The sequence below is a fragment of the Pongo abelii genome, chromosome 6 (genome assembly GCF_028885655.2).
Source record: "Pongo abelii isolate AG06213 chromosome 6, NHGRI_mPonAbe1-v2.0_pri, whole genome shotgun sequence".
NCBI classification, from domain to species: Eukaryota; Metazoa; Chordata; class Mammalia; order Primates; family Hominidae; genus Pongo; species Pongo abelii.
In genome coordinates, this window is record NC_071991.2 from 95,716,528 (window position 1) to 95,743,795 (window position 27,268).

At 33.6% G+C, this 27,268-nt stretch overlaps 1 protein-coding gene across 2 annotated transcripts in view; it reads left to right on the forward strand.

Moving 5' to 3' along the window:
* The window catches only part of SEMA3C (semaphorin 3C), a 180,037-nt gene that overhangs the window by 98,443 nt on the left and 54,326 nt on the right, over positions 1 to 27,268 (forward strand). For both annotated transcript variants that reach the window (NM_001131434.2, XM_024249261.2), the window contains 7 exon segments: positions 3,187 to 3,306; positions 13,299 to 13,389; positions 18,315 to 18,434; positions 19,813 to 19,955; positions 21,289 to 21,403; positions 23,239 to 23,308; positions 25,828 to 25,972. In NM_001131434.2, coding sequence (NP_001124906.1) covers positions 3,187 to 3,306; positions 13,299 to 13,389; positions 18,315 to 18,434; positions 19,813 to 19,955; positions 21,289 to 21,403; positions 23,239 to 23,308; positions 25,828 to 25,972 — 804 coding nt within the window.

A 27,268-nucleotide genomic window follows, 5' to 3' on the forward strand; every position in this document is an offset into this window, starting at 1 on the left:
AAAAATACAAAAAATTAGCCGGGCGTGGTGGCACATGCCTGTAGTCCCAGCTACTCGGGAGGCTGAGGCAGGAGAATTTCTTGAACCCGGGAAGCGGAGGTTGCAGTGAGCCGAGATCGCACCACTGCACTCCAGCCTGGGTGGCAGAGTGACACTCCATCCCCCACCCCCCCCAAAAAAAAAACAACTGTGGACTTCTCGTCCAATGACAAATTATAAAGCAGCTAAAAGTACAGGATTCAGTGTTAGAGACGTATGTGTTTGTAAATCTGCTTTAGTTACTACCTATATAGTCTCAAACAGGTTATTTTTTTTTAAAAACTCAAGTTTATTTTTCTAAAAGGGACTGAGTTATGGTAAAAACCTGAATGAATATGTGTAAAGTGCCTAAGCAGCATATAGTAAGTGTTAAATAAATGTCAGCTATAAAGGTAAAAATCAAACTTTCTGGAGGTAAAAATAAAAGGTAAAATATACAATATGATTATTTCACAGTCTAGGATGTAATAAACTCTAAATAAATATTAGTCATAATAAGCAGATAGATAATATACATGAAATAAGTATAGTTGGCATTTGAAATATAAAAGAGATGTTATTGACTTCTTTCATTTTACCAATACCAGTAATTCATGAAAGTACACTGACATCCATAAGACCCAAGATGAGAGAGACATAACCTGTTATTAAAGGAATTGGATTCAATTATTTCTATCTTATGGGGAAATATTGTATACAGAATCCCAGAATGACTAAACTTGAATGTGAAAAAAATATGCATGTGTCTCATTCCTCATAGATTCCCTTTACATAGACATATTATAAACACACCATATCTCATCTGTGTGTTTTCTTCAGAAACGTTATCGTCTGTAGTTATGTAATCAATTTCCAGGTACCTCTATAAACAGGTGTCAAGATAAAATGACACTGTGTATTTAACAAAAATCCTTAATGTCTTAAAAATAAAGTGTATGGTCTGGTCTATAAGGATTAATTTCTTTGACTAGAGTTAATGATTGATTAATAATAAAAATCTATCATAGAAACATCTGTATAAAATTACTACATAAGAAAAAAGTATATATTTGCTGGCAAGTAATAATGAATATAAAAGGAAAAAATGATGGAAAATGTAAAATAATATTGACTTTAATTTTAACTTCTATTTTAGCAACATTTATTTTGTTTTAGTTTTAAATAATATAAATAATAGATATGGTTTATAAAAAAATAGGAGAGGTCAGGCATGGTGGCTCACACCTGTAATCCCAGCACTTTGGGAGGCCGAGGCGGGTGGTTCATGAGGTCAGGAGATCAAGACCATCCTGGCTAACACAGTGAAACCCCCATCTCTACTAAAAATACAAAAAAAAAATTAAATTAGCTGGGCATGGTGGCACATGCCTGTAATCCCAGCTACTTGGGAGGCTGAGGCAGGAGAATCACTTGAACCCAGGAGGCGGAGGTTGCATTGAGCTGAGATCACGCCACTGCACTCCAGCCTGGGCAACAGAGCAAAACTCTGTCTGAAAAAAAAAAAAAAAAAAAAAAAAAGGAGCATACATGGTACCTAGCAGGGGGAAATGCAACATATATTTTCTGACCACCCGGGGAAAAATTACTGTTAACTTTTGATGTGTTTCTTTATAGTTTTTTATAAAAATACTGTCTCTAATATACAATCATTTTATTAATGTTCTTTGAGAGAATGACTTTGTGAAGTCATTCAATCTCAGGCTTGATTGAATTATAGTCAGCAAAGGATAGTGAAGCTAGTAACTGGAACATTCGGTGGTTAATTTGGTCACAGAGATCTGCATCTAGGGCTGACTATGTTTCTGTGCTCCTGCAAGGTCACAGTCAATTGAGAATTAGAATAATTATTTTGTTTCATTGGGTGAACAAATGACAGCCTTGCCTTTACTTGAACTGGGAGCAAGTGAGAAAGGAATTTCTACAAGAGAAGAAGGGAGTATTTTAGGGGATCCAGGGCAAAGAGAATGATTATGTCATTCTTCATAGAAGGCAATCATTATGCCGGCATTTTGTTGGAGATTAGTTTTATTTGCCAATTCTTAAGGTGAATAGTGTTTGCCATTGTGCACTAATGGTAATACGGAACTTGTACAGGCACAGGTGCATTCAGAACATGTTTGTATAATGTGTGTGTGTTTAATGTTTTAAGGAAAACTTAAGAAAAAATAACTTCTGTGCGTTAATTTGTAAACTTTCTCAGGTAAAGAATACATTTATAAAGTTTCAGGACGTAAAAATTTAGACAGTGTTGTAATACGAGAATAATGAAATATAGCATTTTACTTACTATCTGCGGTGGATTATATTTCTCTTGAAGTAAATCAGTGGAATAAGCCATGTTGTTATATTAATATATCTGGAAACACATCTTTTAACAATAAAAAAAATGGAGCAGAAAGGAAAATGTATAGCAAAGTATTGCCAAATAATATTTGCATTGATATGTATAAATTTGAGAGCATTTTCAAGTGAAGTATTAGAATTAGTCCAGATTAAAACAGAAATAGAAAAAGCAGGGCATGTATGACAACTCTGTTCAATTGCATTCTACAAGGGTAGAGATTTTTGTGTTTTTCTCAGTAACGATGCCCAGAGAATTTAACTATACCCTGGCAAATAGTAGGTAATCAGTAAATGTTTGTTGAGTGACTGTTTCTGTAATAATGTTTTGACTATTCCTGAGCCACTGTTTTTTCTTAATATTTGATTTGGTACTTCCGCAAGTTAGATAAGTATTCTCAAATTACCTTTAAGAGGTGCAAATATATTAATAGTTCCCCAAAGATATGGCCTAGTACAAACTTGTCCAACCTGTGGCCCAAGGGCCTCATGCGACCCAGGACAGCTTTGAATGTGGCCCAGCACAAGTTCGTAAACTTTTTAAAAACATGAGATTTTTGGTTTTTTTTTTTTTTTCTTAGCTCATCAGCTGTTGTTAGTGTTAGCGTATTTTATGTGTGGCCCAAGACAATTCTTCTTCCAGTGTGGCCTAGGGAAGCCAAAAGATTGGACACCCCTGGACTAATACATCAAAAGTTTATGTCACCTCATTGTTGCTTATCATACAAGATCTCAGGTTAACATAGCTAACTGAAATAACAATGAAAGTCATTGAGTTACTAACTGCTTATTTACTGATTGTTTTAGCACGGCTGTGGGAACTTTGTCCGTGTAATTCAAACTTTCAATCGCACACATTTGTATGTCTGTGGGAGTGGCGCTTTCAGTCCTGTCTGTACTTACTTGAACAGAGGGAGGAGATCAGAGGTAAGTATAACTATTTAACATTCTTAGTTTTGATATTAGTGTCAAAGATTTTTGAAACTGTATTTTAGAGTAAAAACTTGGACATATCAATATTCATAAAATATTTTCATGCCCTTTAAACACAAAGTATATTACATTTTTTCCTGTCTGCCAAGTTACTTGAAGTATCACCTTTTGCCTTCAGCTAAAAATGCATATATATTTTTATGTGTATTATATATGTGTGTGTGTGTGTATATATATATACTTTTAGTTGGAGGCAACTATATAGTTTTAGTGTATATGTATATATTTTTAGTATATCTGTATTTTATTTGTAAAGCTGTAAAAGATAAAAGAAAAATGTTATAATTTCAAGATTACTTGAATGTAATACAGTAATAATATTTGCTCCAAATTATAGAAATATTGTAGCATAAACTTAACCTTCTCAAATCTAGTGTAAGTAATTTCTTGTCTTTCAAATTCAATAAAATTTTATAAATATATATCTGTAAAAGATGTATAAAGTGGGATGCCAAGTGTCTGCTGAAAAGAACTTGATGTTATTAACAAATCATACTTTTATCTTAGACTGACATCATCCTACATTAGGCTATTCCAGCCTTATTCTTAAATTAGGTAAGGTGATATGGGGCATTATGGTATGATGTTTGCTAAACACTAGTCAAATATATAGCTAATGTATAGTCAAATATGAGGCTGGTTGAACTGCAACTGTGCTACTTAAGCCTGTCTTTGTTATCCCAGTCCACAGCTGTTGACTAAGGAAAGTACATTACACCAAGAGAATTTCTACTCATTCTTTTAGTCAAACATGTTGTTTTACTTAACATAATTATTTTAAAAACTGAATTTTCAAACTTGGTTTGGTTTTATTATGCACCTTAAATATAGAAAGTCCAGTTTTTAAATAATATTTTAATTTGGTTTTAGAGATTAGAATTTTGAAAAAAATAAATATATCTACTGATCTAAAACTTATTTTTCCTTTAACAAGAATTAATCTATTTTACTACTAATATGACTGAACAATGATTTTTTAAGTTGTTTTTCAGACATGTAATTTATACATAAATATCTTTTAATGAATAAAAAGTCATTTAAAAATAACTAATTATAATTTGACCCCAAAATGAGACATTTTTTAATGTGGTTCAAGATGCTATGAAATATTAAAATTCTTACAGGAAAAGTAAAGTTATGCTTTTTGGAAGAATACAGTTGGCTGCATTGGGCTTGTCATTAAAACCACATGCCTGTGATCAATTGATTAAATAAACTACTGCCTCAGACGTCTGCAATCTGTCAGACACTTCCCTGAAGTCTGTGCAGTCACTGTACAGGCCAACAATAGCATAGCCATTTTCAGAGGACAGATTTCAAATAAAATTATTTTCCCATGTACGAATTGCCCACTATGCACTTCAAAGCTTAATTGGAAATTCTGTCCAAAAAAATAATCTCCTTTGGAAAACCAGCATGGAATACATTTTAATCACTTTGCTAAATATGAACTACTTTAGTCTCACTTCAAAAGATATGTTTCAAAGGAGAAGCAGTTTCATTAATGAATCTCTGAAATAATACGTGAACATCTTAAGAGCCAATTTAGGTATGAAGAGGGTTATGATTTTTAAGCTTTATAAAATGTAGTCCTTGATGGTTCACTCTAGTCAGAGAGTTTCACCATAACATCACTTTTATATATTTGTAGTATAAAAGCCATATTGTAAATATAGAACTACACAGTTTAATCAAACTTAGAATGGATTTGTTTTCTTTTAGTTTAGGATAAAAGATCTTCTAGCATAAAATGACCACGTGATGCAGAAAGTTTTATTTTGAGAGAATTCTTCTCTATCACTAACATTGTATTTTGTAATGACCAAGGGTGATACTTACTGCTGACCCTCTTGTATTATTATTAAGAGATGACATTTTTCACCTATTCAAACCTAATTTGAAGGTGAACCAAGTTAGGTTGGCAGAGTTACATTAATTATTCAGTTTTATATCTGGGACATTACCTACCATTTTTCATTAGTCTGTCTTCATAGATATTCATTGGCTCTAGGGGAATATTTGAGGAGCCTACTTTGTGTTTGAAGCATCACATGCTTTTATTATACCCCATTTCTCTTCTATTATTTGCAAGACTGATTCAGAGCTTTCTGAGATTTCAACAGTACCCACCTAAAGAGCCTAGAATCCTTGCTACATGAAGACCTAACCATGGTTCTTCTCCTGTGTCTACTATCTTTACTCCTTGTCTTCTGTTCCTGGAAAAAGATAAAGCAATACAAGTGAATCATGACTTTAAATGAATGAATAAGACATCAAGCAAAAATTGTGATTGGTTAATTTTGCAGCACATTCTTGGAATATTACCACATCTTATCTTTGATTTCATCAGATGTTTTCATAACATCTGTTTCAACACCCGAATACCAATTAAGCTTCCCTGACCCTGACCCTCATAGGGCAAATAACTTTACCTTAGACTGACCAAGAATATCACAGGTGACCAAGAATGTCATAGCTATCCAAATTATCCTCTATGCTTTTTGAATGAAATTTGCCACCAATCTAGTCTGTTTCAGTATCTTTTTGTAGGATTTTTTCTGTTTCAGAAGAAACATTATACATTTTCTGTATTAAGTTCTTTGATAAATAACCTTTATCACTCTGTTTTATATCTTCATTCCCTTTCCTCTACATTTACATGTTTTTTTGCCCATTTAAAGAAAGGATTGAGTTTCTTTCCCTTAAAATCATTTTTTTGGTTCTGTGACTTCTTTTTTCTAATTTTCTCCTTTCTCTTTTACTTCATTACTAAGTTTCTCAGAGTAGGAGGCTGAATTTCCAGCTTTTAGGTTCCTATTCTCTATGTCCTTATTCATCCTTTCTAATATTTCACTCCTACACATTAACTAAAACTGTTTGATTAATGGCAGATTCCTCAGTGACCAAATTGACTCCCTCAATCTGTATCCCTTCTCCTAGAACGATCTGTGACATTAAATTCTGCCATTCATGCTCTGTATTTTTCATTGCCTTTATTGACGTCTGTGACCACAGGACACTTTGCTCTGCCTACTTTTTAATTTTTCACCACCTGCTCTCTGTTATTTTCACTCATTGTTCAATCCAGAAATATTCATTTAATGAGAATAAAAGCAGAATCAAAATCATGTTGAAGCTACTTTAAAGCTTTAAAGGCTACTTTAAAGCTTTAAAGGCTACTTTAAAGATCACAGTCTTTCTTATATATCAACATAGAAGTAAATTGGAACAATCTTCAGCAGAAAATGGCAGGAACAGAATTGTGTTGTCACTTGTGTGTTAGGTAACAGATGATTTGCGGCATGGGGAGTGGGGGGTGGAAAAGCTGTAGGAGATTAGTTTGAGAGTTGACATAGAAGACCACAAAAGAGATTGTTGTACTCAGGTGATAGCAATGGTGACAGAGAGTATAAAATGGTACAAGATATAAAATAGTATAGATGATGTTGGTGGATTTGGATAAGGAAAAGGAAATGATATAAATGTTGACACTTTTCTTGTTTGTTTGTTATTTTCAACCTCTTTAATTGTGTAGTTGCCATGAACTGAGATGAGAATGAAAAGACCATGTATAGAGTAAAGATTATAAGCCTGAGTTTGGTCTGTTGAATGGGAGATCCCATGGAAAGATCCAACTAGTGACATCAAGTAGGCCGTTAAATATAAGGCTGAGTATATACACGTGTGAGTCATTGTTTTATAAGAGTAACTGGAGCCCAAGAAAAGTGTGGATTTAATTATGCAGAGAGGGAGATAAAGTATAGAGTAAAAAGAAAAGAATGGCTATGGTTGAGACTTGAGGGTCTCCTAACTTTAATGGCCAATTGGAGGAACATGAACTTACAAACAAGCCTAAAAAGAACAGACAAGGCTGGGTGCGGTGGCTCACACCTGTAATCGCAGCACTTAGGGAGGCCGAGGTGGGTGGATCACGAGGTCAGGAGATCAAGACCATCCTGGCTAACATGGTGAAACCCCATCTCTACTAAAAATACAAAAAATTAGCCAGGCGTGGTGGCAGGCACCTGTAGTCCCAGCTACTCGAGAGACTGGCAGGAGAATGGCGTGAACCCAGGAGGCGGAGCTTGCAGTGAGGCGAGATCGCGGCCACTGCACTCCAGCCTGGGCGACAGAGCAAGACTCCATCTTAAAGAAAAAAAAAAAAGAACAGACAGAGAAAGAGGGGTGGGGAAAAAAAGACTATGTTGGTTCTGGGAAATAAAAATAAGTCATTGTAAAAACATAGAAGTTTTCAACAATTCCAAGTGCCATTGAGAATCCAAGTAAAATGAGGTCTAAAAAATAAGCACTGAGTTGTGTACCATGATTGTCATTAAAGATCTTATCAATAAATGTTTTAATACAATAATTGACATTAGACGCTGAATTAAAGTGGATTGAAAATAAAATGACAAGTCAGAAAATGGTGGTGAGGATGTATGTAATTACCTGAGAAGTGTGGTTTATAAGGAGAATGGTATATGGGAGCTGAAGGGGTTGTTTAAATAATGGCATAAAGGCTCCAATTAATAAGATGAAAGTATGTATCAAAGAAACACAAGGAATAATGGAAATCTTAGATGCCTAAAAAGACGAGATAAGATGAAATCCAAAGCAATGAAATCCAAAGAATTGGCCTCAAAGTAGGAGAATTAGTCTCATATATTAGTGGATATATCAATATAATATTACATTACTAAATATAATATGATATTTGTGTGTTTAGTAGTGAGGAGTTGAAGATATATCATTTAAGGGCTTTGCTTTCTCTGCAAAGTAGCAATAATGTGAGTTGAGAATAAGTTAGGGGATCAGAAAAATCAGGATTTGACTATAGTGGCAAAGGCTTGAAATTTTTGACAACAGAACCAGTTGTGATAAGAGAATCTTTGAAAGGCCACTGTACGTTGTAGGGGATCCACTTGTGGTTGGTGATCACAAATCTGTAATGTATTGAATTTACTTTTTTAGGTTGCCTTCTACAAAATGTTTAGTAGTTTGGAGGCAAGTATGGAGAATGTAGATAGATGTATTCCTTTAGGGTTTGTGGATGCAATGAAAAAAGTCATACATTCAAGGAATCGAATGTTGTGTCAAAATTTATTGAAATTAAAAAACTTATTGAAATTAAAAATGGAATCTGGCCAGGCACAGTGGCTCATGTCTGTAATCCCAGCACTTTGAGAGGCCAAGGCGGGCAGATCACTTGAGCCCAGGAGTTTTAGACCAGCCCGGGGAACATGGCAAAAGCCCCCAAACCGAATCCAGCAGCACATCAAAAAGCTTGCCCACCATGATCAAGTGGGCTTCACCCTGGGTTGCAAGGCTAGTTCAATATACACAAATCAATAAACGTAATCCAGCATATAAACAGAACCAAAGACAAAAACCACATGATTATCTCAATAGATGCAGAAAAGGCCTTTGACAAAATTCAACAACCCTTCATGCCAACAACTCTCAATAAATTGGGTATCGATGGGACGTATCTCAAAATAATAAGAGCTATCTATGACAAACCCACAGCCAATATCATACTGAATGGGCAAAAACTGGAAGCATTCCCTTTGAAAACTGGCACAAGACAGGGATGCCCTCTCTCACCACTCCTATTCAACATAGTGTTGGAAGTTCTGGCCAGGGCAATTAGGCAGGAGAAGGAAATAAAGGGTATTCAATTAGGAAAAGAGGAAGTCAAATTGTCCCCGTTTGCAGACGACATGATTGTATATCTAGAAAACCCCACTGTCTCAGACCAAAATCTCCTTAAGCTGATAAGCAACTTCAGCAAAGTCTCAGGATACAAAATCAATGTACAAAAATCACAGGCATTCTTATACACCAATAACAGACAAATAGAGAGCCAAATCATGAGTGAACTCCCATTCACAATTGCTTCAGAGAGAATAAAATACCTAGGAATCCAACTTACAAGGGACGTGAAGGACCTCTTCAAGGAGAACTACAAACCACTGTTCAATGAAATAAAAGAGGATACAAACAAATGGAAGAACATTCCATGCTCATGGGTAGGAAGAATCAATATCGTGAAAATGGCCATACTGCCCAAGGTAATTTATAGATTCAATGCCATCCCCATCAAGCTACCAATGACTTTCTTCACAGAATTGGAAAAAACTACTTTAAACTTCATATGGAACCAAAAAAGAGCCTGCATTGCCAAGTCAATCCTAAGCCAAAAGAACAAAGCTGGAGGCATCACACTGCCTGACTTCAAACTATACTACAAGGCTACAGTAACCAAAACAGCATGGTACTTGTACCAAAACAGAGATATAGATCAATGGAACAGAACAGAGCCCTCAGAAATAACGCTGCATATCTACAACTATCTGATCTTTGACAAACCTGAGAAAAACAAGCAACGGGGAAAGGATTCCCTATTTAATAAATGGTGCTGGGAAAACTGGCTAGCCATATGGAGAAAGCTGAAACTGGATTCCTTCCTTACACCTTATACAAAAATCAATTCAAGATGGATTAAAGACTTAAATGTTAGACCTAAAACCATAAAAACCCTAGAAGAAAACCTAGGGATTACCATTCAGGACATAGGCATGGGCAAGGACTTCATGTCTAAAACACCAAAAGCAATGGCAACAAAAGCCAAAATTGACAAATGGGATCTAATTAAACTAAAGAGCTTCTGCACAGCAAAAGAAACTACCATCAGAGTGAACAGGCAACCTACAAAATCGGAGAACATTTTCTCAACGTACTCATCTGACAAAGGGCTAATATCCAGAATCTACAATGAACTCCAACAAATTTACAAGAAAAAAACAAACAACCCCATCAAAAAGTGGGCAAAGGATATGAACAGACACTTTTCAAAAGAAGACATTTATGCAGCCAAAAGACACATGAAAAAATGCTCATCATCACTGGCCATCAGAGAAATGCAAATCAAAAGCACAATGAGATACCATCTCACACCAGTTAGAATGGCAATCATTAAAAAGTCAGGAAACAACAGGTGCTAGAGAGGATGTGGAGAAATAGGAACACTTTTACACTGTTGGTGGGACTGTAAACTAGTTCAACCATTGTGGAAGTCAGTGTGGCGATTCCTCAGGGATCTAGAACTAGAAATACCATTTGACCCAGCCATCCCATTACTGGGTATATACCCAAAGGACTATAAATCATGCTGCTATAAAGACACATGCACACGTATGTTTATTGCAACACTATTCACAATAGTAAAGACTTGGAACCAACCCAAATGTCCAACAGTGATAGACTGGATTAAGAAAATGTGGCACATATACACCATGGAATACTATGCAGCCATAAAAAATGATGAGTTCATGTCCTTTGTAGGGACATGGATGAAATTGGAAATCATCATTCTCCGTAAACTATCGCAAGGACAAAAAACCAAACACCGCATGTTCTCACTCATAGATTGGTATTGAACAATGAGAACACATGGACACAGGAAGGGGAACATCACACTCTGGGGACTGTTGTGGGGTGGGGGGAGGGGGGAGGGATAGCATTAGGAGATATACCTAATGCTAAATGATGAGTTAATTGGTGCAGCACACCAGCATGGCACATGTATACATATGTAACAAACCTGCGCATTGTGCACATGTACCCTAAAACTTAAATTATAATAATAATAAAAAAAAATTTTTTTTAAATACAAAAAAATAGCTAGGCGTGGTGGTGCTTCCCTGTAGTCCTAGCTACTCCAGAAGTTGAGGCATGAGAATCACTTGAACCTGGGATGTGGAGGTTGCCGTAAGCCGAGATCGCACCACAGCACTTCAGCCCAGGGGATAGAGCTAGACCCTGTCTTTAAAAAACAAACAAACAACAACAAAAAAAAAACATGGAATCTAACCTGTTAACAAAGTCAAAAAGAGAAAAGCCTAATGAACTGGGGAGAAGTAGAGAAGAGTTCGTAGGAGACAAGTTTTAAGAATTATTTCAGGGTGCTTGAGATAGTTATTAGGGTAGACCACATCTGCTCCTGGTGGTGACAAGATCTAGATCTAGAGTGCTGTGCAATGTAGGAGTAGGTCAGTTGAGAGCAAATGGTACCTAAACAACCTTATCAATTCCTGCAAGACGAACTCTTACTTATTTGGTCAAATCAGTCTCCAGCTCTAGAATCGCAACAAGGCTTACTATTTTTTTGTTGTTTGTTTTTCTTCTGGTTTATGATTATTGATTTAGTTTAGTCGTTACACGAATGAAGATCTTTTGGAAATTGGATTCACTAGGAGTCAGGAGACTGAATTCAAATTGTGCTATTTCACCCTTTAGCTACATGGTCTTCTGGACAAGTCATATTTTTTCATCACCTGTAGAGTGACTTCATTGATGAAGATCTTAGGATGCTCAGAAAGAACCTTTTTAGGCTGGAGGACTGTGATTCTTTTTAGGCTCTATTATTCTCTATTATGTTTAGGGAGGTCCTGCAGTAGTATAGAAATTCAAACAACTATGTACTAGCTTTATTTTTCAAGGAGTCAAAACTTTAGAATCATCTTTGTTTTCCTGAATATGATCAATTAGAAATTGGTTGTGATTGATTATCACAAATCTATAGTTGTTTGGATTTACCTTTTTAGGTTACTTTTTACAAAACAGTAATTTGGAGGCATGTACGGAGAATGTAATAGATGTATCCTTTCAGGGTGTGGAGGCAATGTGAAAAGGACAAGTACAATGAAATTAGAACCACCGAGTTATAACTGATGCCAACCTCTGTTGATTGCTACTATATAAATTTTCTTACATCTGTGCTGCTCTTACCTTGACCACTGAAAACATGCCATGTCAGATTATTACCTCCTAATCCCTGGACTCTTGTAATAGGAAAGTAACCAGTTTTCCTGAATGCAGTGTCTGTTTTTATACATTTCATTCCTAAGCTTCTTAAAGCTCAAGATAAAGTCCAACTTTCTAGAGCAAGGTTTTGATCTTTTCATTTCCATACTCAAAAATATTATTGAGTTCATATTTCTTTCAGGATAACTTTCAAAAATCTTAGCTTGATAATTAAGATTCCTTATCATCTTATTTGACCTATTAAAATGGTCATTTTTTTTAACTTTGAATTTTGGTAGGGGGCTTGTACTAACTTCATGTAAGAAAAAGGTACATATTTATACTGACAAGATATTTCTTCTTGGTGAGGCTAAAACCATTGAATCTATTGCCCCCAATCTATAGTCTTCTCTCTTCCCTTTTCCTGCTTAACTTTCCTTCTCAGTAGCAAGCACTATCTAACATATTCCATATTTTAATTATTTATTATCTTTCTTACTAGGTTATAAATTACTTGAGGACAAAGATTTTAGTGTATTTTGTTTGCAATATCTCCAGTGTTTAGTCAGTTTCTGGTACATGGCAGATGCTCAGTAAATTTTTGTTAAATAAAGTCATGAATAAATGACACATTTTAAATATGAATTATGAATTATTTTGTTGAATCTTGTACAATGCTTTATATGATAAAATTAAACAGTAACATAAAATGCTATTTTAAAAAAAATCTTAATTATTTTGAAAATAGTATAGTCCTTACATAGATTGTTCCTCTGTGGACAGTTTTCTTTTGGCTGATGTTCAACACATCTAGTTGAGATTTATAATAATACTTGGTTTTCGAGTGATTTTTGCTGATGTTGATTTGAGGAGAACGACTTCTTGGATCAGCTCTCTGGGGAGTGTAACAGAATGAGAGCTAGCCCTGCTGAGGTTAGCTTGTAGTTACAGATCGATTCTTCTCATAGTTTGAGTAAGTCTTAATGTAGTAAATTGGAAGACATAATAAGCAACCAACTAGAAAGCACATTAATTTTAACGATGCTTTGTTTTACTAATGAACAATTGTCTTCACTAAATAAGTTATCATTGCCACATTTTAAATTTTATCTACAATAAAGGACCAAGTTTTCATGATTGACTCCAAGTGTGAATCTGGAAAAGGACGCTGCTCTTTCAACCCCAACGTGAACACGGTGTCTGTTATGATCAGTAAGTAGACAATGAAAGAGAGAGGATTAAACATAAAATAACATGGAAAATTAGCTTGACATGATATGCCTGTTCTTGATGGTTGTGTGGATGATAGTATGTGAGTAAAATAATACGAAGAAAGTTGTGAGCTGAGAAATAGAGAGTTCAGTTTCTCATTTGTAAGAATATTTATGATTAAATAATAAGCATGTAAGTTTTCATCTATAAATGACAGCTTTGTCATTCCCAGAGTAGCCCAAGCATTTTTTATAAGTGTGTATATGTATACTTATATATTATCATAAAGTAGTTTTCAATGTTTTCTGTTATTGTGTCTGTAGTATTAAGTACACCCATTTTTTCTCATGTTTTAGTATTTTTTCATTACCTTTCATTATTATTTGACAAATAAAAATTGTATATTTTTATTTGACAAATAATTGACAAATAATAATTGTATGTATTTGACAAATAATAATTGTATATATTTATAGGCTACAATGTGGTGTTTTGCTCTATGTATACATAATGGAAAAATTCAGTCAAGCCAATTGACATATCCATTACCTCACCAGCATATTTTTTTGTGGTGAGAATGTTAAAAATCTATTTTTAAACAATTTGGAAATATGCAATAAATTTTATTTACTGTCACCGTGGTCACTGTGCAGCATAGTAGATCACTAAAACTTACTCCTTGGATAAACATAAACATCTTTTTTTTGCCCCTCCCTCTATCCTCCAGCACCTGATAATTACCTTTCTACTCTCTGTTTCTATGAGATCAACTTTTTTAGATTCCACATATAAGTGAGATCATACATTATTTGTCTTTCTGTGCCTGGCTTATTTCCCTTAGTGTAATGTCCTCCAGTTCCATCCATGTTGTCATAAGTGACCAAATGTCATTCTTTTTAAGGCTGTATAGTATTCCATCGTGTATATATGTACCACGTTTTTAAAAATCCATTCATATGTTGATGAACACTTAGGTTGCTTCCATGTCTTAGCTTTTGTGAATAATGCTGAAATGAACATGGGAGTATAGACAATGAAATATCACCTCACACCTGTTTGAATGGCTATTATCAAAAAGACAAATGATAACAAGTGTTGGGAAGGATATGGAGAAGAGGAAATTGTGCACATTGTTGGTGGAAATGTAAATTAGTACAGCCATTTTGGGAAATGGTATGAACATTCCCCCAAAAACTAAAAATGGAATTACCATATGATCCAGCATTTCCTCTTCTGGGTATATATATCCAAAGGAATTGAAACCAGTATGTTAAAGAGATGTCTGCACTCCTGTGTTTTAGTAATCTTTTAGAAATTGTTAAAGGGGTGTTTTTTCAAAGGAAAGATGAACAAAGTGCATGTGTTAGCCAAGTCCATTCTCTGTGGATTGTCTAAAAATTTCTATGCCAAAAAGGAGATGGTAATAAAGCTATTTTTTCATTTTTTCACTTTACACAAAATATCAGTTAAGCAGCGGGCCTAATTGCTTAATGATCCACACATTGACAAGTCAATTTTTAAACCTCAGTCATTGAATACCTTTCCATGACTCACTTAAACGACATTCTCTTTTGATTGAGACACTTTAAAAATATGTCTGAGTTGGCTGGGCACAGTGGTTCATGCCTGTAATCCCAGCACTTTGGGAGGCCGAGGTGGGTGAATCACCTAAGGTTGGAAGTTCGAGACCAGCCTGACCAACATGGAGAAACTCTGTCTCTACTAAAAATACAAAAAAATTAGCCGGGCGTGGTGGCGTGCACCTGTAATCCCAGCTACTCGGGAGGCTGAGGCAGGAGAATCACTTGAACCTGGGAGGCAGAGGTTGTGGTGAGCGGAGATCGCGACATTACGCTCCAGCCTGGGCAACAAGAGTGAAACTCTGTCTCTGAGTTGTCATGTATTGACCAAGTAACAAATGTTGGATTTTAGTATGTCATACGTATAGTGGATGTCTTTTCCTCTTTGCTTTTTTTTAATGCATTGCCAGCATTAAAATTTCATCTTTCAACCGTAGAACAGGTAAAACATAATTATTGTGTTCAAAATGCTTGCTTTGATTCATTTAAATAGATAACTCATCTTTCTTTCTCATATCTGGAAATTATATTAAGACAGGTAAACCTTGGAAGTTATTCAGCGAATTGCTTGAATATCGGCATTCAAGTCAGACAGGGAGGAGCCAAAAGTATATCATTTAGGACATAAAGTTAGCTTTGAAACTACAAAGTTATCCAATTATGAACTATGCAAGGCTTGTTTCCAAATATTATTTAATAGAAGCACTGTTTTGGAAATTCTTTTCTCCATTAGGAAGGAAATTTTATTCACCTTCAGAAACCATGTGGTGTGTTTGATAGTAATTAAATATACATATAGTTTTCATTTGTTTCCTTTTAAATGCTACAAAAATAAACCTCAAGGATCTGTTCACATAGCTGCTACTGGAGTTTTATCTCATTGAATATTCTTTAGAATAATAAGGATTAGAACAAGGCATTATAAATTTTATTGCTGAATTGTCTTAAGTCATTTAATAGTCTTGCCCTTAGAGAATTGGATTTGTTTCCAAAATAGGAGTTAGACATTGGCCTTCTTTGTTTATCAAGGACCTGAGAGTTGAATTCCTATGCTCATGTTGCTATACTACTTGTAACATTTGAGTAACTTTACATTTTGTAATCAAATGAAAGTCACTAAACAATTTGCTTACCTTAAAAACTGACAGTAAAAAGAACAAAAAGCTTTATAAGATTGTAGCTGTCATTTTATTCATCCAATTGATTATCCCTCTCAAATTATCTCCTGTGATTTGTGTGGTCATCTCCCTTAACCATGTAATAGTACTTCATCATTTCCATTCAAGCGCAGTGCGCTAATAAAAGCACAGATTGGTTAAGATATTTATATCTATTAAATGACCAGAAACCTGAAGAATTAGAATTCCAAATTTCATAATGTAGTTGTGCAAGTTCAGTGTGCTTTTGCTATTTTCAGTCACTGCTGTAGGCAACAACGAAGTCAGATGTTATCTTTTAAAGAGCTACATAAACTTTATGACATTTTTCTAGTCAGTAGAAATACAATTGGAAAGCAAAATGTTTTTGAAATAAAGTTAAAAGGCACAAGTTTATTTCTGCATAAAGTCATACAAAAAATCCTCTCAAGATTGTTACCAAAGTGACATTAATCAAAAATTTCTTATTGATATAAAATGAAGCAGAAAGTTCCTAACTTGCTGTTAAAATTACTGCGAATTTAAGATAGGAAATGAAGCCAATTAGATGTACAGGCTTATGTAATGTTTGAGACATAACTAATAAGGTGGTATGAAGTAGGATTAGAATTAGCCCTCTCTGCCATACACAAACTTCTTAGTTTCTTTTTTCTTTTTCTGCTTGAAAACGGATATGACAATTGATAGCTGTGCCAATCAATCTGTTGAACAGCAGGAATGTATAATCCACAGTTTAATGGTTAATCGAATATACAAAAATGTGAAATAATTATTTACAAAGTTGCCACAATTTAATAGCTAGATCTGTGTGTATATAAGCCTCACAAATGTTCTTAGAATTTTAAAGAAGCTAAAATGGTAAAGAAAAAAAAAGCCTTCATGCACATTTTTGTTATCTCCCTATAATCTGTTTCCATGGGCCTAGAACCCCTACTAGGAAGCAGAGCTGAGCAACAAAATGCCCGCCACACCAGCTTGCTAACTGGTAGGGGTCCAGTTCATAACCCGGCGAGCACATATTAGATACATTCCATTCTCCATTCAATGCTGGGCTGACTGGTACTGCTTATTACTAAACAGTGAGCTTAGAGTACTTTGAAACGTTCCAATCCTGCCAAAATGACCACAGTCTGAAGGTAGCCCAGGGAGTAATCCTAGAACAACAGTCAAGGAGCGCAGCTGCATGGCAGTTCAGTGGGCCAGGCTGATAAATTTCATGCTTTTTATAATAGATATTTAGCTACTGTTTTATACTCAGGGGTCACGTTTGTTGCCAATTCAATGCTTATTGCTCCTTACCAGATGAAAAGTAATATGGATCTTCAAACAATAAGGTAAATGTTGAATGTTATGTATATATAGATTAATACATCTGATTCTGTTAATAGTGAAAATTTATTTAATTTTAAATATCTTTTCTTTCTTATTGTATTCTATTTCTATGGCTGAGTTGCAGTTGAAAAAGTAGCACTTTGTTTACCTTACCAGGAACCTTCTAGCACTAAAGATCAAAACACATACTTTTAGTGATTACATTTTTTAATCACTGATAATGTTTTGACAGTTATAAATGTGGCCTCCTTGTCATGTCACAATAATAATTTTTAAAACTATTATATTCAATCCATTTAAGAAGATATTAGAAATTTTAATATGTGTTAAGAACTTTTAAGATCATAATCTAATTCCCATACATTATAGATTAGAAGGTTGAGACTCCAGATGTTCAATAGCTTAGCACTAATTCCCAGCTTGTTAGAGATTACCAAAGTTAGAAACCATGTTTTCTGACCCTTACAGTGTTTTTATTTTAAATGTATTATAGGTAAACAGTTAAGCTATTTTGTTATCTATTATGTGTCTGCCATTTCTGGTAGACTCTATATAAAAATTAATGTATAGTATAATTAAGTACGGGTAGAGAAATTTTCACTTTTACATAGAATAAAGTTGTTTTGAGGTTTGATTTTTTTAAAAACATAGTAATTATCATTCAGGTAATAATGATAAAAGGTTAAATTTTATAAAATTTATTGATTTGCTGGACAATGCAAACCAATTAATATTTGGTTATAACCAATTATCATAACACTGTAATACCTGTGGTGATCTCCTAATAAATAAACTCACCTAGAATTTCAAAATAGCTTTAAAAATTTACATTTCATTGATATTTTCTTTTTCGTAGATGAGGAGCTTTTCTCTGGAATGTATATAGATTTCATGGGGACAGATGCTGCTATTTTTCGAAGTTTAACCAAGAGGAATGCGGTCAGAACTGATCAACATAATTCCAAATGGCTAAGTGGTAAGAAAGCATTTGATGCATTTATTTTTTAGTATCATGTTAAACTAACTTATTTAATTCTATTCTAACAACTAGGGAAAATGGTTAAAAACTAAAATATCAGGCTATTACATAAATAATGGTAATTCTGTACTCTATGATTTAAAATATTCGGGGAAAATAAACAATTGAGTAGCTCATAGTCCATATTTCTATTCTTTATTTCTATTAATCAACCTACAGTTATCATATGAATATGAATAAATAAAAGTGACAGTGATAATTTATATTTCAGTACCCAAGCATCTTCTCCAGTTGTTTGATTGTAACATATTGCAATTAAATATGCTTTTTACTTCATTTAATCTGCTTGTATGTTTTAACAATACCAAATCTAAAAATTATCCCAAATGTATGACATTTAGATGCAATGAATAGAGTATAGCCGGGGCCTCCTCTTTTTTTGTTTTAAACTTAGATTCTAAAATTACGAAACTGGTATGTATTTTCTCATAAATGGACTAATATTCAGTAGAAATCATAGGAATGATAACTATGATTATCCGTATTCAGTTGCCTCCAGCTCTTGGAGTCATATGGAATTCACATCAAAAAAGGTGCTCATTTGGTTTTACCGTATTATTCCAATCAATTGCTGTTGTTTAGAGCGATTAAAAAAAAAATAACGAAGATTCTTGTTATTTCACCCTGGAGAAAATTTTTAGCTGACCCTAAATGTGGCAATTCATTTAACATTGCAGAGTTAAGCATGAATCACCACAGTGAAGCATCCTATTTCGCTGATAGGCCAGCACAAGAAAGCGTTGATTGTTCATTTACTTCTTCAGATTATTTCTCCAGTACATCTGGAAATAGAATATTCTAAAAGTTGTTTTGTTCTTGAAATAAGGAAACCCTGTATGTCTCCAAATGACTAATGACGCTGTTTTTCCTTGAAAAGTTTCCCCTTCATTTCGTATGTTGCATTTTAAGAAAAATCATATTTTTCAGAGCTTAGACTTCCAACTCCTCATTCTGCTTCAATGAATTTGAGTTTATATGCGCTAGATTGAAAAACACACTTTGAAAAATAAATATTTTTTTTCAATAAAACAGCCATCAGATTCCTTAGGAAATAACTGGTAGAAAAGTTTTTCAATTTTTTGAAAGTCATTGGTGCACAAATAATTTTCACATTTCCTGCACTTCCTGTGGTACTTGACATTCCAAATGTGGCATGGTGAGTGAATGCAATTACTGCTTTTAGAAATGTGCCTGTAAACATTGAATTGTTTTTTTCTACCAAAGATGGGGAAGTCATCTGCCTGTGGTCTACTTGGATGACAGAAGATGGATTTTCATCATGAATATATACCTAGTCTTTCATATTTTTTTCTAGAACCTATGTTTGTAGATGCACATGTCATCCCAGATGGTACTGATCCAAATGATGCTAAGGTGTACTTCTTCTTCAAAGAAAAACTGACTGACAATAACAGGAGCACAAAACAGATTCATTCCATGATTGCTCGAATATGTCCTGTAAGTATTAATGCTGTTCCGATTTGAAGAAAGACCAAGAAATTCAAATTATGGTTTATCTCCATGCTTTTATTATCAACTATTACAAATAAATAAAATACTGAGGGAAGCATTTAATGTAACATTTATTCATCATCATTATTATATTTAATATTCATCATTTTATATTGAATATAGTGTTTATAACCCCAACCCAAATTCTAACCCTCAATAAGTTATATGAGATAAACATACCCTATTTTAATAAAAATCTTAATTCAAGAAAATATTTTGTTTGTGTTCTTGAACAAATAAACACTTCTGACAAATTTTCGCATATCCATTTAATGCATTGGTATTCAAACAAATAGCTAAATTGCATATTACCTAAAGAAACTGATTGTTGTCAGTAAAATACAGTAAATATCTCAGTAAGAGATGATTATTAAGGAACCATTTATAAATAGTGAAAATTAAGAAAAGCTTTAATAAAATAAAAGTCTAATTAAAAACAGTAACCAAAATGTTCTTGTGTAGAAACAATAAGTATACATAGCAACACAAGAAAATTTGTCATGTCCTATTTATAATAGAGTTTTACAGACTTATCCTGACTTATTTATGATTAGCATCCTTTGTGAAAAAATGTTTCTTAAAGTGCTTAGTGTTTAAAATAGTTTATATATTATAATATTCCACTGATCATGGAGCTCAACTGTTTCTCAGTCATTTGCAACAAGGCAGCAAAGTCAACAGAAGGGGTAAAAGGCCTTTGGACACAGAGGAAAAAAATGTCTTCAATGGAGACTATTTGTGAATGATTCAAATGCCATTTCTCCTTATAATGTATAATTAGGCATCAGATTAGAAATACTGAAAATTATGTGATAATTTGGATAAATGAAGGAGTGAATGTAAAACTGTTGGGGACCATTTGGTGTAAAGATATAATCACTCTCCTGACCACAATCTGCAGAACTCACTGTGTATAATAATTTATGTTCAAATTGAAGACAATAAATTATCAAGGAAAGGCAGATTAAATGATCTATTTTCTATAACATTATATAAATACTTCCATTGTACATTGTTAAAATTAGAAATAATTATGTCATACATTTATCAAATAAATGTATTTTCAGCTGACATCATGCTATAAGAGAATAATAGTATAACTATTGCATAAAATACTGTAAGTCATAAATATTCCTCTTTGACTATTGATGTGCAGAAGTGGTTAACATATCCATTCTTCAGATTTTCATCCTCCAAGCAACTAGAGTACAAGTCAAATTTTTAATGTGCTTCAATATTTACTTAAGCAATCTGAATTGTGTTTACAAAATGGTTTTAGAATGACACTGGTGGACTGCGTAGCCTTGTCAACAAGTGGACCACTTTCTTAAAGGCGAGGCTGGTGTGCTCGGTAACAGATGAAGACGGCCCAGAAACACACTTTGATGAATTAGGTACGTACATATGAGATTGAAAAATGCTTCTGAGAGAAGGCTTGTAAAGTTTATATATTTAAATAAGGTCTCAAAAGAAGATGTACTTTCCATATTTTCAGCATAAATAATATGCTAATTTAAAATAATTATCTAGATACTGTTCATAAATTTTCTTAAGTATTTTGTAATCTGTTACGCCCATGGGTGCACTGCTGAAACATTTAGCTCATTGAATTCACCATAATATATGAATGAATGTGTGTGTTTGGGGGTGTAACTTGTATCATTTGTGTATAGGTAATGATATGTTTGTGTTTTTATAAATGAATATTTATTTCATGTATATTAGAATATCTGATATTCTGATTTTGTGTGAAAATACAGCTATATATTTTTACTATTGTAGCTAATGGACAGGATAGAGTTTGGATGGAAAAAAGTGTCAGAGTAGAAATTTGGAGACTCATGTTCCCTTCTTAGTTCTGCTTGGTGACTCTGAGATTAAATATTCTTAATGTGACGTGAGGAGGCTTATACTTTCCAGGTCAAATAAGGACTGACAGTCTGATTCCCTCTGCCAAGGAAACAGTTTTTTTATTTTTTAATCTGAATATCCCAGGGCACATCATATTTACTAAATGTCATTTATAAATGACTTTTCTTTCACCTTAATTCATTAGAATGTAAAATAATGGTCATTCTCAGATTTTGAGACAGGTGATAATATAAGTTATAAATCCGTGTTACCATATGGAAAAATTTTATGGATTCTAATAGTTATGAACTATATCGTTCTTCTGCTCAAAACCCATTATGTTGATTATGGAACAAAAGTTTCTAGATAAGCTTTTCTAGAGAAAAGTTCTAAGTGTCATTTTGTGAAATAGGCTACTTGCTCATTCTATTCCCCTGAATGTTTGGGAATATATTTTGTTTCAGTCTTTCTTTTTTTTAGGGAGAGCTAGACATTGTCAGCCTTTATTCACATATGGAAGGACTAGTGGTTGTTAATTTGTTGTTTGAGTGGTTATAAATTTATTGCTTATGAGGTCATTTAAATTCATTGTTAATTTAAAATAAATACATATTTATTTGTGTTTCTCAGTAATAATTCTGTTAGCAAGATTGTCACTATGTCTGGGCCTTTCATATAATCATGGCAATTGATTATTAATTGGAGTTTTCTATCAGAAATCTACTTTCATATTCTGTTATTTATCACTTCACTGTGCATACTTTTGTCTTTGCCTTAACATACTTTAAACATCTTTTTGTTAGAGGAGCTATCATTAAATAAAAGTATCACTAGCAATTTTGACCATATGCCACAAAAAGTTCTATTTGATAGTAAGGTAAGTTACTGTGAAAAAGTTTTATTCCATCTTCCAACTCCAAGATTAGAGCAAAAAGAAATTGAGATTTGTAATTTTTTTAAATTAAAACAGTAATATATTAACATTAAAGGATATTTAGAAAGAAGCACCAGAAAATTTCTACAGCTTTGCCTCTTGTAACACTCACTGTTAATCTTTTTCTTATACTCTGATGGATATTTTTAAGGTTAATATGGTTCTAGTCCATATTATGTAATATATCATTGTACTTTTTCCCCATAATATTATTTTACTAGCATGGTTTTCACAAGGATACAAAATTTTCATAAATTCCATTAGTATCTGTATTAATTTAATTTAATTTAGTGTTTCTATCATTACTTGTTTCCAAATTACCATAATGGTACAGGAATATCTTTTTGCAGAGTACTTTTCATAGTTGAAATTATTTTCTTAGGGTAAATTTTTCAAAACAAGTTAATATTTAGAAACTTTAAAAGAATATTTTCCTTTTTATAGAGGATGTGTTTCTGCTGGAAACTGATAACCCGAGGACAACACTAGTGTATGGCATTTTTACAACATCAAGGTAATTATTCAACAGTTACATTTTATGAGTTAAACAATAAACTTCATGGAGTAACAGTAATTATTATAAAAGCATTCTTCTCTGCAACTTTTAATTTTACATGTCATTTGGGATATAACCCTTCCATTTTATTTACTTTTGCCTGATTACCAAAATATATTGGAGCTGAACTAATGCTTTCCAAATACTTTTGTAGAGAGTATTTGTAATGATTGCATGATATTTTTATCAAACAAATCAAAATATGAATTATAATGTAGGAAAAAATACATGATTTTTTCAATAAAATAATTTGAGCACTTGTGAGCAAACAAAACTTTTGGCAGTTTTTAGTTGCTGTTATCAGAGGTAATAAATGTTTATCACCTGGATTGTAGTGATAGTGACACAAGTGTATACATATGTCTAAACTTACCACATTGTATACATTAATTAATTGTGTACAGTATTTTTTTGTATACCAACTATACCTTACGAAAGCTGGAAACAATTAGGCATTTCTATAAAAATACTTTTTACTTCTAAAGTAAAGTGATGACTATTTAGAACCTGACAAAACACTGAACCAATTTTCTTTTTCTTTTTTTGTTTTTTTTTGAGATGGAGTCTCGCTCTGTTGCCCAGGCTGGAGTGCAGTGGTGCCATCTCGGCTCACTGCAAGCTCCGCCTCCCGGGTTCACGCCATTCTCCTGCCTCAGCCTTCCAAGTAGCTGGGACTACAGGTGCCCACCACCACGCCCGGCTAATTTTTTGTATTTTTAGTAGAGGTGGGGTTACACCATGTTCAAGGCAGGATGGTCTTGATCTCCTGACCTCGTGATACGCCCACCTCCGCCTCCCAAAGTGTTGGGATTACAGGCGTGAGTTACTGCGCCCAGCCATTTTTTTTTTTTTTTTAAGATGGAGTCTCGCTCTTCTGCCCAGGCTGGAGTGCAATGGCATGATCTCAGCTCACTGCAACCTCCGCCTCCTGGATTCAAACAGTTCTTCTGCCTCGGTCTCCTAAGTAGCTGGGATTACAGGCATGTGCCACCAGACCCAGCTAATTTTTGTATTTATTTATTTATTTTTAGTAGAGACAGGGTTTCACCATGTTGGTCAGGCTGGTCTCAAACTCCTGATCTCATGATCCCCCTGACTGGGGCCTCCCAAAGTGCTGGGATTACAGGCATGAGCCACCGTGCCCGGCCAATTTTCTTATTCTATATGAGATTATTTTATGTATTTGAAAATTAATTTAATGTTTTCTCACTTCTCTGGGATGCCCAAGCTAACTAAAGTATGTATTTCAAGATAAAAAATCATATTTTCATATTTTCCTGCTCATATTTTTCTTTATTAATTTTATAGTAGGCATATTCCTTAGAGTTAAGCTGTAACTTAGCCACTGTAGAAGATAATGGGTCCCTTTGATTAGACAATCAACTACAAAGCAAAAATCTAAAGGTTTTAGCTGTGTTTTTCTTTAATGGGAAAAACATAGTATAATTGTAAACTGCAATGAGCTATTCAAAGTAAAAGAAATTTACAAGGAAGTTGTTTTTAAATATTTGCAGTTGCCCCACAAGATGTCTAAAAACGTGTCTTTAAGGATGTGTTTAACTCATGTTCTAAGTAGTCTTGATTTAACTCACAAAGAATTGAACAAAGAAAAAAAATCAAATTCTTAAGAAAATGTTGTTTTCAATAAAACTATTTTTCTCGTTTTGTTTTTTCCAATACCTGTAACTTTACTATCAAAAAATCCAAAATCATCATTCTGCCTATTGATGCTAATGATTAACAATGTATCTTACTTGTTTTTATGGGAATGTACCTTTTTTCATTAGATGTCTAATTTGAAATAAATATGTGAGTCAGAGAAATAACTGATTTCAGCCAACCTGCCATAGGACAATGGAAATATTTCTTACTAAAGAGTCAAACAAATTTTATGAGGTGTCATTGACTAAAGATGGTTTAATGAATCTTTTTTGGGTCCCTATTTTTTGTTCTGTGACCAACAGGGGAAGTACCTAAACCATGACAACATAGACTTCTCCAACTAATATTCAGGATACCATGTGAGAACACTCTCATATTAAAATAATCATAACACAAAAAGATACGGTATTCAATTATTAATGAGATTCATTTCTTTGAGTTAAATTGTGATAGGTTATAATGATAGTGATTTGGAATTCAAATTCATATTTTTAAATAAAATCATCAGTATACTTTCTTGCTGCTAAGATAAACTAGTTAGAAACTTTTTTGAGTTGTCCCGTATTTTGGAAACATTGAAAAGGACTTTACTATAACTTATTGTCTACTAACTCCATGGATGAATTGAAGATTGTAATGCTTTATGTGTCAATACCTTTTTTCAAAGTTTTTCAGCTTTTCACATGTGTTCGATAACATTTAACTTTTCTATGGTGGATTATATTAACTTTTTATCATAAATTTTACCATATATTTTTAAAATTGTATTTTAATTTAAAAAATTTGAAAATGCCTTTTTCTGTTTTCTTTTTTAGCTCAGTTTTCAAAGGATCAGCAGTGTGTGTGTATCATTTATCTGATATACAGACTGTGTTTAATGGGCCTTTTGCCCACAAAGAAGGGCCCAATCATCAGCTGATTTCCTATCAGGGCAGAATTCCATATCCTCGCCCTGGAACTGTAAGTATCCAGGGAAAATTCTTTGTTATGATGCTTTATAAAAATTCATTTAACAGGTAATGAATATCTGTGGGGTTTTTTGGGGTTTTTTTGAGACGGAGTCTCACTCTGTTGCCCAGGGTGGATTGTAGTGGTGCAATCTCAGCTCACCTCACCCTCCGTCTCCCGGGTTCAAGCGATTCTCCTGCCTCAGCCTCCTAAGTAGCTGGGATTACAAGCATGCACCACCATGCCCTGCTAATTTTTGTGTTTTTAGTAGAGACAGGGTTTCACCATGTTGGTCAGGCTGGTCTCAAACTCCTGACCTCGTGATCCGCCCGCCTTGGCCTCCCAAAGTGCTGGGATTACAGGCGTGAGCCACTGCACCCGGCCTGAATATCTGTTTTAATTAAGGAATAACCATGTGAGAAATAATTTAGAGATACTTCACATAGAGATAGTTCCATTTCTAGGAATCTATTTAGATAGAAATTGTGTTACATATATCTCATAGGAAGAAAATGTGTGTGTAAGCAAATAATTACAACAAATGAGATGTAATTTTTCAAATAAAATATTAATAACTATGAAGTAACACAGATTAGAACTATTTAACTACAGGCAGCTTTCTAATTAGGAATGGTCTGAACTAGAAGTACTGTTATTAAAGCAGGTAGCTATATCCATATCATGCAATATTAGTAGTATTAGGGATACATTGAAAACTCAGTTTTCCAGCTGAAGATACAGACAGTGCACTGGAATATTAGACCAGAATTTTTCTAAGGGTCCATTGATAACAGTCCTACTCTTTCTTTCTCGTCTGGCTTCTAGAATGTTGATTAGTTTTTGTTTCTAAAATGTCAGACAGTACACCGAGAGATGTTATACAATTGAACATTAAGAGAAATATAATCTTATATCTCTGCATTTCATAAAATAGGGCTATAATTATAAAATGGATAAATATGAACAATGAATTTATTTTAAAAATCAAAAGATAGATACACTTATGTAAACAAGGTGTTGCTTTTTTCTTGAATTTGAAATTATCTTTGCTAATATTCTTCCAAATAATTATCCCATATAATTTTTACTAATTGTTGATTCATTTTATTTTTCTTATTAGAGTTTATTTGCAATATTGTTTGCTCCTTATTTTTCTTCTTAAATTATACCAATGTTAATTTTTTGAAAATTGAAGATACAGTTTGCTAAGCCTTTAAAGAGCATATTTTATTCCAAAATTTTTAAAGCTTAAGTTTCGTTCCTAGCTAGGAAGCTCAAAGTTTAATCATTTGTATGTATTTTGTGTGG